The sequence below is a fragment of the Rhagoletis pomonella genome, unplaced genomic scaffold, assembly GCF_013731165.1.
Source record: "Rhagoletis pomonella isolate Grant_MI unplaced genomic scaffold, Rhpom_1.0 Rhpom_scaffold_00010, whole genome shotgun sequence".
Taxonomy (NCBI): Eukaryota; Metazoa; Arthropoda; class Insecta; order Diptera; family Tephritidae; genus Rhagoletis; species Rhagoletis pomonella.
The window spans coordinates 36,908,106-36,923,479 of NW_023458564.1; the positions used below are offsets into that span (position 1 = coordinate 36,908,106).

Genomic DNA, 15,374 nt, shown 5'->3' on the forward strand with positions numbered 1-15,374 from the left:
TTTCAATTAACATAGAAACTAATTTTTTGATGTAGTAATTGATTTTAAATTCGATTAAGTTTTAAGTGAGTAATCTACCGACTTTTGCGCAGAACTGAATTTCAAAAGAGAAAATGAGTTAGAGCTCTTCTATATTAAGGTACATATCGTTACCCAAGGTGTATTAAACAAGGTGGTGTTGGGGCGACAGCTGAGTTTTTCGCCGTGGAGGCCATTACGTCAAAATGATGTGTTTGTTGTAACTCATACCAATGACAGTATGGACATCAGCGTATAATTTGTTAGTGTAATTTTTTACTTATATACGGCCAACACCACCTTGTTAAATACGCCTTGTCGTTACCTATGTATATTTAAGTTTCTTGTTTGGCTTTCAATAATTCATACAGTAGTGTATAATGACTCGATAAACTGTGCCTGGAATCCGTTTGAATATTTGGTTTGGTACAAGGCACATTAAACAGGTGGTATCAGTAGAGCAAAAACAACATTTGCGTGTATTTTGTTGTTGCTTCTGGTATCGAAAGTGTCAACAACTGTTCTGAATTTTTTCTTCTAAATCAAAGCGTGCCATGTGAAATACAAAAAATTATAAAAAATAAAAAATTTAAATTGGAAAAAATAAAAATTTATGCAACTTTCTTTCCTAGTAAATTTGTTTGCTTCTCGAAGCATTGATCCATCCTTTGCAAGGCCCAGTAATCAGCGGTCATGCTGCCGAGTTGGGCGAACGTTCCAAAGCTGCTATTCAATCGCTTGTTTTTTATGGAAAAAGGTTTCACAAGCAAATGGATTTTAACAACTTATAATTTTCGTGAGAAAAAATTAAAAATATTTGACATTTTCGAGACCAAATAATTTGAAAATAAATCAAATCAGCTGCTCTACTGATACTACCTGTTCAATGTACCTTGGGTTTGGTAGCATTCATTAACTTCTGCTTATCACATTCACATCGATCCTTTGATCATATTGTTCGCCCTTTTAAGTAAGTAAAACGCCTTAATCGCCATTTTTTTCTACTAAATCAGTATGTTGTACTTGCGCCGAGAGCTCTGTAATATCATCAATTTCAGAGATTAGATTCACACAATAACGTAAACGTTTGCTGCGCAAATAGCTGTGTGAGTTGTCGAAAACCACCGTATCTAAATATGTATGGGTATGTGGGAAAATATTAAGGGTTTGCTTTAGTTATGTACATATGTATACGCATGTTAATAACTTACATGTCGTATTGGCTCTTGTGGAGATGAAGCCCACCTCGTCCATTTCATTGGAATAGACGGTACCAAGCGCCACTTCGCTGCGTTTTTCACCAGTCGTCTTGTCAATGCTGTATATACCGAATTTGATGTCATAGTCGAATGTGCGAAAGTCCCACGATAGCATTAGGTTTTCTTGTTTCGTTTCGGTCACATGAAAGTCCAGCTTGAGCTTGTTACCCTTACTTATTGTCGCCTCGTTATAGTCTTTATCGTTGTCGTCACTGCCACTGCCGTGTTCTACAAACATATCTTGAGGAATTTTACCAGCCCAAATGATCTGAAAGGAAAGGTGTGAATGGTTTATGCACATATGTATGTAGATTTGTAGATTTCTATTTAAATGCAATGGATATGGACGATGACGCTTAAGTGAAAACATCTTTCGGCTCGGCACCATTGGACTAACAACAATAGCGTGGCCACGAGTACATAGGGACCCCAGGAAATTTGGTACGAAAAACTAGCGAAACTTCTTAGAGGTCTCGGGCCCCAAATCGACAAACGGTTTTAGAAGAAGGGGAGTAAAAGCAAAAGTCTGTTTATTACTAAGTATATTCACAAAGCATTACAAACTGCATTTATCATGAAGTTTAATTTTTTTAATAGGTCAACTTCTCTATCTTTTTTGGACCTTCAAACCTTTGTTGGTGTGGACTGAACCTAAAATCTACTCCAGGTGCCTATCAAACAAAGTACAAGCTTACCGAACTACCTACCACCAGCGGAGCATCTGCGTTCATATCCACACAAGCGTGTTAGTAAGTCCTAGTCACAAAGATAGCTTTCTTAACTGCAGTGCAACTATATGATGGATAACGAACCCCTTTTGTATGGTAACTAAGTAGATCTTGCTAAAAGTTAAAGGAGAGGGGGACTTAAATCTAAGAATTTCAGGACGAGTTTATAGAACACTATCCCTGATCTAGGATAAGTAAATTGCATAGCTCGACAATACTCAATTCTTACTCTATCGGCAGCGGTGAGATGCCATAACCAATCCGTGTAAAGCCTTAGACCACTGTGAAATTTAGAAATTTAGTGGGATGATTCCCACGCATTCGGCATAACAGTCCATTAAAGTGTGCATCGTCTATTCACGAGAAGATGCAGCTGCAAGCGGACGTCCATCTTGGCGGCGGCTTGTGCGCAGGGGTTGTGACCGATCTGTTACGTAAAACAAACTTCCAATGGATACAAGATTCGGATGAGACTTTCTACTTTTGACAACGACCCATGTTAACATTTTCAGAGAAATTATTTGAGGGCATGCACCTAAAACGTTTGGGCCCTTAATGGGCAAGGTGGCTTTGGCGGTCGGTTGACGTCCGCATAAGAGCAAAGGAAAACTGAAGTAATGCAATGGAAGCCTCTGTGTGGTCGATCGTCGGAAAATTCGGTCTCTACGATAAAAGGTCTCATAACCGACTGAGACTGATTGACTTCGCTGGGGCCGGAAACATAACCACTTGAAGCATAAAAAATAAGCCTCGAATCGAAGGGCTCGAATCGTCAGATCCGTTCACGGATCGAAAACGATACAAAAGAAAATTACGTGATACGTCAGGCAGTATAAGCTGAATGGGACAAAGAGTACGTTCACGTATGTCATGATCCGAAAAATGTATTTTTACGTGACGAATAGTACGATATCGTATGTGACGATTCGAGGACTGACAATCTCTGCGCCGATTTCAAAGCCGCTTTCGACAGCACGACAGCCAAGTTACCTGGAAGCCGCAATGTCTGAATTTTGGTATTACCGCAAAACTAATACGACTTTACAAAAGGACGTTGAGAAATACAAATGTAAAAAAAAACATTTCGAGAATCGCGCATTCTTGGACCGTGTGATGGCTTCAAAAGTAAATCCATCAATACCAACTAACCTTCGATTTGCATTCTGGATCTCCATTCTCGTCGACATAATTTCCACCAAAACATTTTGGAAATATATCAGGATTCACATGGGAGAATAAGGGCTCCTTCCATTTATCGCAGCCATTTTTATAGATTTTGATTTTGCTCATTGTGTATTCGTCCAGGAACTTTTTCACAAAGTTGAAAGCAACCGAGAAGAGTTTGGGTGCTGTAAAAAAAAAAAAAACATAAACATTAGGTCTCGTTGAAAGAAGTATGTATGCACATCGATGGTACCATTGACAATATAGCACATTTTCAGCAACTCAGGATAATTGCTCTCGTACTCTTTGACCGTTGATAGAACACACTCGGCCGCTGGCCGCCATGCATATTGCTTCAAATTGGAATCAGCCATATCGAAAAAGACTACCAATTGTCGAGCTTGTGGTCCATATGTTTTGCTTTGTTCATATCCAGCTTGCATAAAACGTTCCAATAGTAAGACCAAGTAACGTTGGAAGTCGAAACGTGTGACACAGTGTAGCATACCCCAAATATCGAATTTGTAGAATGGACAAACAATAACTGCGAAAATGTTGAAATAATAAATGTTACTAAAATATAATTAAGCGAATGGCTGCACCTACTTGGCGATCCCTCGTTATCGTAACCAATCAATCCATACGGCATATATTCCCTGAGAGCACGTGGCGCATCCCATTTCTCCAAGTTGTCCACATTCCACGTGGCTCGTGTCTTCAAACTCTATAAAGAATGATGTATGTATGTAAATATGTAGGTTGTAGTGGTCGTTATTTTGTAAAATAACACTGGAATTCCCAGCAAACAATTGAGTTTGATATACATTTGAGAATGATTTGAACTTAAAGCCTTTCTCAAATGTCAAACATGATTTGATATTGATTTGAAAATTGCAGCTTTCTCAATAAAAAAGGGGAGTTTGATCTCCATTTGAGAATATGGTTATCTCTCAAATCAATTTCAAAGGTTATTTATCAATTGTACTTCACATGTGGAAATACAATTTATTAAAGGAAATGTATATTTTATATTTATTTTTCCTTCGCGATCTATGACTTCTGGTTTGACCATTTTGAAATGTTGCTGTTTTATAACTGAAAAAAATTTTTAAGATTTAGAGTTTTCATTTTATTTTCCTTAATAAATTTTATAAACTAAACCCTGTTGTTTTAAAATGTTGCAGTCACAACTAGAGAAGCCAATCCCGCATAAAAATCGCAATCCCGCAAGCCTGCTTGATCGAGATAATCAAGCCCGCTGATTCGCGGGATTTACGGGACTGAGAAAAAAATCATATTATATCCTCTAAACAGTTATATTCAAAATTCATATATAAAAAAAGTGTTGATTTAAAAAATCTACGTATTTATTTTTAATTGGGTTGACTTTTTTGATAATACTTCCGAAAGAATGATAAAGTCTTTAAAGTTTTATCTTTTAAATTCGACCGTATTTTATTGCACATATATGTAGGCATATCTCAGGAACTTTTGAAACTAGCTTAAACATCAGTGATTCTGGATTATTCAAATTTAACTAAGTTTTCCTGTTTTTCAGCGTAACCTTTTACCGTTTGATATTTGAAAATGGTCTTAAAATAATATATATTCTATATAAGATACTCTTGACAATTACACTAGAGCTGAATGTGTGCCAGAATATATTCGAAATTTAGCATCTGAAAGGAAGCCTAAGAAAAAAAATAAAATTTTCCGCGGGTACACTTATTTATCGATTTCTCGCGGATCCCGCATGTGTACTCCCTCATTTCTGATCCCGCAAAAATGGTGCGGGTTGCTGCATTTGAGAATATAAAAAAAAAGTAAAATATTATCTTACCGCTCGTAACATATGCTCGGCCGCCTCTGGATTCCATTTGCGTGCTAAATTTGAAAAGGGAAAACAAAAATATAAATTATTGTGAAAAGGATGCTTTTGCAATGAATGAATTAGGAAGCTTGTCATACCACGCAGCCAACGTAGAAGAAAGTAATCATCATGTGTATCGTTGAGAACATCGGAAACGCTTTTGCGAAACTGTAACGAGATAAATGTAAAGTAATCAGTAAATTAATCAATTAGATTCTTTATATACAAAAATTAGCACAATAACAATACATATGTATGTATGAAGAATTTTTCGCCAACTGAAGCACCCTACACCCAAATTAATTCAGTTAAAAAAAAAAAAATCGATTGTAGGCGTGAACTTTCTGTAAAAATATTTACTTTAAAGAATTTATATATGTATTTACATTAGACTGTATTTCTTCCAAGCGATTTTGAACACACATTTCACTGCAGGAACGCTAAAATGACACAAAAAAACGCCGAAACATAAAAAACCTTTTTCTAGATCTGGTCATTTTCCTAAGATATTTTCATTTTGAGTTTGCATTACGAATGAAAAAAATTCAAACTTTAACATGGAAAATATTACACATACGCCATGTAAGAGTATGGCCATGTACTATATGGCGTATGAGTAACATTCTTTGCTGCTCACATTTCAACCAAAAAAAGTATTACGCATTTTCATTTTATGATTTACAAACTTTTTTTATTTTTTTTATCGATTTTCTTCGCTAGCAGCTTGAGTTTTTTTTTTAAGAAGAGACTTTAATATGTGCAAATGAAAAAAATTTACAAAAAATCTGTTAATTTTTTCCATGTTAAACTTTGTTGTTGTTTTTTCACAAAAATCAAAATATCTTGCAAAAATTACCTAATCTAAAAAACCAAATAGGGTTTCGTAATCCACGACTAGAAGTTGGGTACACGTGTTTCAGCGTTTTTTTTTTTGGTTGTAATTTTAAAACTTGCAATTTTCCCTACAGTGCTATGAAAGTATGTATGTTCGGCACCCTGTGAAATTTTTATAAATCGATTTTTTCTATAACTTTTTGATATTATATCCGTTTCTATAAATAACACAGGTCAATAAAAATGGAAAAAAAAATTTCTTTCTTTGCCAAAGCTTCTCAAATATTGCAAAAAACACGATTTTTTGACACTTTGACCTGGTTTTTCTCAAAATCTGGGCCTAATGGGGTTCGGGTTACGGGTTCGTAGTAAGCACAGAAAAGTCTATCAAAAACAGTTTTAACATTTGCCGTACCAAAATCAGTGTGGCCCTGTGTAATACATCGTTGTTAGTTGTATATTCAGAGCTTTTATCATGTCTTATTAACTTTCCAAGTTATGTTGAAATGTATGTATATGCCTAAAACCGATACCCTCTACGCAATATAATGTGTCAGAAAAATAATCCCCATGTCAAATTATAACGCTCTGATAAGACTAATACTAACCTTTTTTCATTAAACAACAGCTAACTACTAATTTTGTAAATATTTAATTAAAGTAAATCTTTTCGGGACTCAAGTTGCCTCAATCGTGCTCGATTATTAAGCTTAGGCAAATGTGTTGATAATTTATAGAGACCGTACAATGCACCGCTGGGAGAAAGCTTGGTAAATATTTACTTGACTGTTGTTGTTCTATGAAGACTTGCAAAATGGTCGCGTGGAGATCGTACTTAGTCACTTAGTTGTGAAAAGATATTTACATACATGCTAATGCATAAAATCATGCACGATTCATATTATTTTCAAAAATGAAGTGCCTGATTAAAAAGCTTGACCTGTAGACAATAGGTTATTTTTTTTTTAGAGTTGCTACCTGTTAAAAAATGAATTCCAATTTTTTAATAAGTTAAATAAATTATTAAGAGATGGGTATCAACCGAAATGTGTATGAAAAGGGTTTATTTCTTAACTACATGTAGAGGGTTGCCACCTGTTGAAGAAATCAAATTCTATTGGAATTAAAGGAATTAGGTTATTGAAATAGATATATATCATCACCATATGGGAGTCAAATGAGAGAGATTTAAGAAGGTTTTAGCTTGCAAATATTACGAAGATGGTTGCCACCTGTTTGTAAAGTCAAATCTAGTTTTAATAAAATAATAATTGTGTCAAACCAAAGGCTTACGACATCGTATTTGTTATTTTATTGCAAATACATACATTGTCAAGCAGTGATTTGTTCTGATTACATTCCTTTTAAATTACTGGACTCTTAAATTAACTCAGGAATGTTTTTACTCTTCACTTATTTCTTGGTTGACATTGATATACAAATTTCAGTTACCTTATTCCCTTTATTAAAGTGAATTGGTTTTTTTTAAACTATGGCCACCCTTCTACCTTCGTCGTCGAAAAGTAAATCATTTTCAAAACTATTTCAATTGACTCCCGTATTGTAATATCTAGTTCATTTAATTAATTAAATAATTTTAATAAAATTAGTAACAGGTGGCAATTCGTTAAAAAAAATAAAACTTTATTGCACATCTGCAGGCCAAGCCCTGTCATTTGACACCTCACTTTTGGAAATAGAACGAACTATATGTAGTACATACCTATATAAATGCCACAAGAACGCAAATTTTCAGCTTCAAACTGCATTTACAGTAGTGATGTGCCGAGTCGGCTATTTTTGGTACTCGAGTATTTTGGTACTCATTTAAAAAAGAATCGAGTCAGGATTCGAGTCAGATACTCGGATCAAGTATTCGAGTTCAGAGCTCGGTATTCGAATACGTTATAGATTCGACTGCTGAACATGCACCCAACCGAAATGCCGACTTTTTATTTAACATGATATTATTATTAACTCCAAGACAGTATATCCGATTTATGTAGATCCAAACATAGAAATCTAATTCCTACATACTTACAAATAATAATTAAAATTAAATAAATATAGGGTTCAATAACAGTTGCTTTATTTATCATAGTACAACTAGAACTTAGTAGTCTGTCATAAAAAAAATATCCAAAGTAAATAATGAGTTAAAACAAATAAATCTTCAGTACCTTAAAGGTTCAACTAGTACTTAAATTATAATGACAATATTCCATGAGATCTAGATTCATAAACAATAAAATTACTCCTTTGGAATTTAAAATTCCTTTCATCTTTGGCAATTAATACCTATAACGATATTAAATTTAATTTAGTTGTGTGGTGTATTTGGTAAATATATATACATATATATTTTTTTTAACGCTAAACCGCCATTTATATATCAAAAATACCTGATTCGGTGTTTGATAATTATAAGTACTCGAGACCCGTACTCGAGTCTGTGTATGCGAATACTATAATTTGCTTACTCGAGTACGTGAGTACTTCTAAAATACTCGAGTCAGAACTCGAGTCGACTCGACTCGGCACATCACTAATTTACAGTGAAAGTATGAAAGTTATCCAAAAACAAATTGCATTTTTGAATTTACCGTTCTCATTTTTACTAAGAAGCGTCCATAATTCTATTTTTGCCCACATTTCATATGGAGGGGAAGCACTGTGGCGGCACTTTAAATAAAAAAATAGGTTTCAAACTCATTTATTTATTATTTCTTTTATGGTAAGAGAGATAGATGCAAATTTTTTCGATTTAAGTTGTTGAAAAGTAATGAATATCTAAATCCCGGGACTAATCCCCGGATCCCGGGATTGTGATAATGACATCTCGAAAATCCCGGAATCGTAAAAAGTAAAAAAATTAACATCCCTAGTACATACATACTATTTGTATTCGAATGGAAGAAAATTAGTGTCATTGTCAGCGCAAAAAATTTTCAAAAATCAGCGAAATTTTTTAGCAACATTAGAATACTTGATAAGCAAGTGTGGAGCTCTGCACTTGATTACGCATATGTATGTATGTATACTAAATTTTAACAATCGAGTTGATTTATCGCTTCGGCCTTGGAAGTAAAAAAAAAAAAATTAAGTACAAAGAATTGTGTTTTAAAATAATAAGTTGTCATAACTGGTTTAAGATCATTCAAACAGACATACATATGTACATTAGGGTGGTCCAAAAACAGTGAAGTCGGAATTGTAATGCTCTCACCCGCTAGGATGGTTCTATATCCAAAAAAGTATACACCTATTTTTTTATATTTTGAAATCAAAAAATATTTAGAGGTCGCTCAAAGCGCTCAAAGTTTTCCATGTATTTTTATACGGGGAAAATAAAATTTTTCGTTGAAATGGTATAGAATTCTTGCAAATCAATATTTTTCGTTCAGAAAACTCTGGTTCTCTTCAGGAGACTTTCAACATTTAAACATTTTATTTAAACATTTTTTAATACCAACGATTTTTAATTGGTCGCCCCATTGCATTTTTCGGGGTTTTGTGGGCTTTTGGTGGACCTATAAATTATAGTTGCGATGAAAAAATGGTTAAACAATTGGCTATTATTTTTGGGAATCTCCTGCAGATAAACAGAGTTTTCTGGGAGAAAAATATTGATTTTTAACTTTTCTATACCATTTCTACGAAAAGTGGTTTTTTTTCCCCCATATAAAATACATGGAAAACTTAAGAGCATATTTTTTCGGTGAGAGTATAAAAATTCCGACTTTGTGGGGGAAACATGCCTTTTTGGACCACCCTAATGTACATACACACATACCAACATATGTATAATTTTATGCATTAGCAGGATTTTAATTCTTCTTTCGAGTGCTAAAAACCCGTGCTATTTAATAAAATAATAAAAAATAATATATTTTTACATATATTTTTTATTCATTCCATTAAAATTTAACATTTTTGGAAATTTTGATAAAAAAAAATTGTTTTTCTGGAATACCGCAGGGACAACCTGTGTTCAATTTTGTTCCAAAATATTTAATACCGTAGCTCTCTACTATCCATATGGAAATAAGAAACGTAAAACCAACATTTCATTTCAAATAATGTCTTTTTATGTATTTATTCTTATTAATATTCTTAGTATACAATTTGTCAACTTTAGTGGCTTCTAGGCGGCATATAATTCATGTTATAGGGAAATTTCTATTTAATTCTTTTTAGTGGATAAATTACCTTTACAAAAATACTAAACAAGTTCACATTGCAGACAACGAATTTTTCGATTTTTGCCTCTGATATCAGGATTTATTTTAAAGGACTTTGTAACTTAAAGATATGCTTAATTCCAAAAATTATTTAAAAAATTCAATGCAATGTAGAATAAAAATATGGGTACCAAATGAAAGAGAAAATTCTTTAGAATTCAAAAAATTAAATCTTTTTTTGGATTCACAAGGACGAATAGGTAATTTTTTGAATTGATGAAGTTAGAAGGACGAGATTCGAGGATGTTATCGAGTTTATATAAGTCCTTCACATATAATTTTTTCAAAAACAAATATTGCGAATTTTGAAGGTTAAAAATTTTAAAAGAACATTTTCAATACTTACCAGTCCTTATGCACCAAAAAATTGAATCTGATTAAATTTTACAGAATTTACTTTTTAGTTTGATACCCATACTTCTTCTCTAAGCACGTTTCGCTGAATTTTTTAAATCATTTTTGGATTACTAACGTCAGAGTGACAAACTAAAAAAGCAATTTTACTATATTTGGTCCATGTTTCGCCAATATATTAAGGCAGTTCACTATTTGATGCGAAAATGCGAAAGGCAAAAATTAGCGTTTGTTTTGTTGCTTTGCTGTGCGTTTGTGCGAAACGATGGCACCGTGCCATGTGTTTGTTGTAAAAAAACAGCCGATTTTCGCACTTTCGCTCAAACGCACACAGCTTCGCATGAAAGAGTGAACTCTAGTATTGATTTTTGTGTGTAAAATTTACTATCGCACAGTGGTATATGTATAATGAGCTAGACATTTATAAAAAAATATTAATTATTACATAAGAAAAAGAAATATAGCCAATACTGGCCAAGAAAAGAAGTTTCTATTATTGCCATCAGTGCAAATTATCAATCCCGAAAATCCCGGGATTTTCAGGACCTAAATAAGACCAGGATCCCGAATTAACATTCCTAGTATGTACGTGCGTTCGACAATTTTTTTATATGCAGGAAAATGCATAACACCGTCAGCAAAAAAAAAACAAAATATATTTAAAATCAATGGATATTTTTAGCTGCTCCAAGCTTGCACATTATTATACTCAAATTAAATAGGTCACTTCATACCCAAAAAGTTTCTAAAACTTCTGAACAAAAATAAAAAAATTTGAATGAGTAATTTTTGTTGAACTTTCGTGAATTTTACAAAAAATTTTAAACTTTGATTATATTGATTATATACATACATATAATTAAAAAAAAATCAACGAAAATATTTATCAAGTATAACATTTTGTGTTTGCGCGCTATTTACGTGCCACTGTATACATTTTTAAACTCTGGCCCTGACATTGATGGTAGACTATTAAATACTGTTAAAACTTTCAAGACTTGTGCGTACGAAAACCGAATGTATGTATGTTTTTTTTTAGGAAAAAATGCATTTTCGACCTTCAACATGGCTTACTTTTAGCCACGATGGAGTTGCTTGTGCTTCATTTTCAAGTTTTATTTAGTGGCAGTGGCACTTAGTATTTCGATGTGATTGTTGTGCCGGCTAAAAACGCACACTCACTTTGGGCGGAGAAGGTAAGTATACAAACAATTAGGTATAACATCGCGCAAAAAATGTATGTAAGCATATAATTAAGTTCAGTTTACTTGGTTGAAAACCCTATACCACAATTCGTTAAAAGCATACAAGTATATACACCCATACTCGTACTACTTATGACCAGCGGTGTGCATTTGAAATTTCAATAAACAAATTGTTTAACATTTTTTTAATAATTTTGCTTTTAACTTCCCATATCCGCTCATTAAAATAGCAAATGTGTTTAGAATACAAAATTTTAATTATGTTTTGTATGGTATGTATGTATGTAAGTAGTTTCGAATACATATAACCGTTGCACTGTGGGAAATTTTACCAATTTTTTTTGTTAAAAATAAATATCGCTTTACAATATAGGGTTTAAAAAATGATTTTTTTTATTGGCATTTGAACTCCCACGTTTTTGTAGAAGAAAAGTTTAACCCTTGACGACCACCGAAAGGGTCACTTTTTAGTTTTATTGAAAAAGTTTAAATGCATTTTTTTAAGAATTCGTATTTAAGAAAAAAAATGCCGCCAAGTTATAAAAACCATTTATTCAATCGCAATTTTTGAAAAATGTTACCAGATTATATTAATCCATCAATTGCAAGCCTGACAAGTCCGAATTTCTTAACTTGCATCCTGTATCGTAGCCAAACCTAGCCAACATTTTCTAGGCTTATACATACATATGTACAATTAAAATTTAAGCAAAATTTATTAATTTATTAGATAGCAAAAAAGTGAGATTTTATCACCAAAACAAAATCGCAATATTTTGTTATCACACAACTATAATATCTACTCACTCGTGACTTTAGTCTCCATATCAACTTTTTTAAAGAACGTTTGCTAATATTTTTATAGCAGCAAATAAAATTGACACTGTACATCTCCCGCTCAGTCGAATTTTCAATTGCGCACAAATAAGGCTGCTGATTGGTCACTTGCTTATAAAAAGCAAAGTTACCTTTCCTCTGGTTTACAGCCAATAAGTATTGTCCAAAATATAGCAACAAGAAAAATGCTGATGTTAGCACCTCTAAAAACTTAGTTTCAGCCCGGAAAACAGGCGTTAAGCCCATAGTGCATTGCCAAAATAATTGAGCCGGAAGTTAAATTTAGGTAATACACTCACAATTGGAGTTCAAGGCCAATGATTTGCGTATGGTGTTTTTTTCAATACTTATTAAAATAAAAAAAAGATTAGCTGGATTTCTCAGATACATAGATACATATTTAGATACATAACTACGCGATCAATGAAGCCTCTTACGAGTACCAGAAAAAAAAAACGGGCAAATATGCGTAACTAAGTACATACATACGTATGTATAAGAAATGGGAAAAATAAAAGCTCGATGCGCGGCCTCTTTGCATTATCGTAGAGAGGGGAGATTGTTGGGGAATTCAGCTTCCTGCGAATTTGTTAAAGTTTCACAGCTGGGCCGGACTTTCTTATATGTTTATATGATTAAAGTTTTTCGAATAAAAACGTAGGTATTTACGTCACCTTTACATATGTGTACCTTTGCACTCACATGAAAACTGCCCCTTATATTCAAATGTTTCTTCGATAATAATATAATTGTTAATTAAAATGCGATTTAATTTAATTACTAGATTATACGTTGTAGCAAATTAAAAACATGCACATTTAAGTGACCCAGTAGGAATAGATCGTGGGAATGGTTGAGAAGTTTGCAAAACTGGTTCCCAAATTTTTTTAAACTTTGAAATTCTCAACATGTAACTCAAAAAAAACCCAATTTGCGCACTTTTCGGCTCAATTATTTATTAAGCAATTTTAAATTTAAATATGTACATATGTACATTAGACCGTACCACCTTACAAGCAAACAATAAAGATCGCCGTACACCGCTGTGTATAAAGTATTTTTGCAAGGCAATTTCATTCGGCAAAAAAATTTGTTTTAAATATTTTACACACATACTGGAATAATCAAACCACTTCCTTAGCAAAAGTTTAATGATGAGCTTAACAGGACAATTCTGGCAACTGTTTTGCCAACTATCTTGAAAGCTCTTTACTGTCTTACGAAAGACTAATTGAAAGATTTGCTAACGAGGAGATCTTAACGTTATGCTGTTTACTTTTAAGCAATAAGTTTTTATAAAAATAAACTAAATTCAGTAAAACAAATAAAAACTAATAAATAAAGTAAAATTATAAAAAAAAATGGAAAAAAGCAAAAATTAATACAAATATTTTTAAAAATTAAACGAAATAAAAAAAATGCTTCTTCAAACAATAAAATCTAAGAAATAAGTTAGTTAAAAAAAAAAAAAAATAAATACAAAAAGAAAATGGTACCTAAAAATTAAACGAAATTAAAAAAAAAATATTTTCATTTAAAAGAAACTAAAATTTAAAAGAAAAAAAATTTAAAAATAAAATAAATAATATCCTAAAAGTTAGCTGAAATAAAAAAAAAATATTTTGTTTTTTAAAACAATGAAATCTAAACATTTAAAGGAAATAAAACTAACAAGGGGGGAAATATTCAATAAAATCATTTAAAAAAAATTTAATGAAATTAAAAAAAAATATTTTTCTATTATAAAAAACAAGTCTAGAAATTGAAAAAAAAAAATTAAACTTAAAATTTAATTTGTAAAAGAAAAAATAAAATAAGTTCCTAAAAATTAAATGAAATTTAACAAAATCTTATTTTTTTTTAACAATATCATCTGAACATTAAAGAAAAAAAATAAAGAAAAAATACAAAAAAAAAAAAAATAATAATAATATTCCAAAATCAAATGGAATTAAAAAAACATATGTATGTACATAAATTTTTCTTCTTAAAACAATAAAAAAAAATTAAAGAAAAAATTAAAAAAAAAATTAATTACAAAATCTGCTACCCGAGCACTCGAACTCGGATCTCTCGAATGGCACGCCAGTGCTTTATTCACTCGGCTATTGATATACATATGATTTCTCTCAAAATAGCTTTTCACTACGAGTGGTGAATGATAGAGCTTTTTTTCTAAGACTTTTGTGCTAGAATAACAAAAAACTTTCGAACCATCTTGCCATTTGCTTTTCATTTATCTTACAAAAGACTTTTTACTATCTTAGCCAGAAATGGTCTGTTAATTTACTGACATTAGGGTGGTACGTGAGGGTAATAAGAACTGAGAGCGGATGGGTAAGTATTAGAACGGGGCCAACGATGGAATCCAGATACTACGGAGTGTTAGTACGCACCTCTAACCACTCAGCTACAGCGGCCTTTATTAGAACTACAAAAAATATATACTACAAGAGAAAAATGATTAACATTGACGTGTTAACGCCATTGAACTTCAACTTTAATTATGTTTAAGTATACCAAATTTATCAGATTTATGATTATATACTTTCGAGATACGAGCAAATTTGAAGTTAAACCCTGTGCTACTAACTTAATTGCAGACTTCAGCAACAACAAAACACAATGAAATATTCTCAAAGCAAAAAGAAGCAACAATATATTTTATTATTGCGCTAAGGAAATCTACTTAGAAAACCGGTTGGTCTTGGAATAAAATTAAATTCACACCGTAAACGTCAATTTAAGCGATACTAAATACTTCCACTATGTCTGCTTCAAGAACGACTTGGCAAAAACCAAAGCGAATGCAGAATACAAAGTGTAAATTAAAGCTTCTTTATATGCAAAGTATGTTTTTGTAC

The 15,374-nt window shown here is 32.2% G+C and overlaps 2 protein-coding genes across 5 annotated transcripts in view; both read right to left on the reverse strand.

Moving 5' to 3' along the window:
• LOC118746328 (CTL-like protein 1) overlaps positions 1-15,374 on the reverse strand; it is a 46,799-nt gene that overhangs the window by 23,216 nt on the left and 8,209 nt on the right. The window lies entirely within an intron of this gene.
• The window catches only part of LOC118746330 (SEC14-like protein 2), an 80,577-nt gene continuing 66,126 nt past the window's right edge, over positions 924-15,374 (reverse strand). For all 4 annotated transcript variants that reach the window (XM_036480182.1, XM_036480181.1, XM_036480179.1 and 1 more), the window contains 7 exons: positions 5,138-5,207; positions 5,010-5,053; positions 3,776-3,893; positions 3,423-3,713; positions 3,155-3,354; positions 1,230-1,545; positions 924-1,148 (listed from right to left, as the gene is read on the reverse strand). In XM_036480182.1, the coding sequence (XP_036336075.1) occupies positions 1,003-1,148; positions 1,230-1,545; positions 3,155-3,354; positions 3,423-3,713; positions 3,776-3,893; positions 5,010-5,053; positions 5,138-5,207 (1,185 nt within the window). In that variant the 3' untranslated portion in view covers positions 924-1,002. The remainder of the gene's footprint in view (positions 1,149-1,229; positions 1,546-3,154; positions 3,355-3,422; positions 3,714-3,775; positions 3,894-5,009; positions 5,054-5,137; positions 5,208-15,374) is intronic.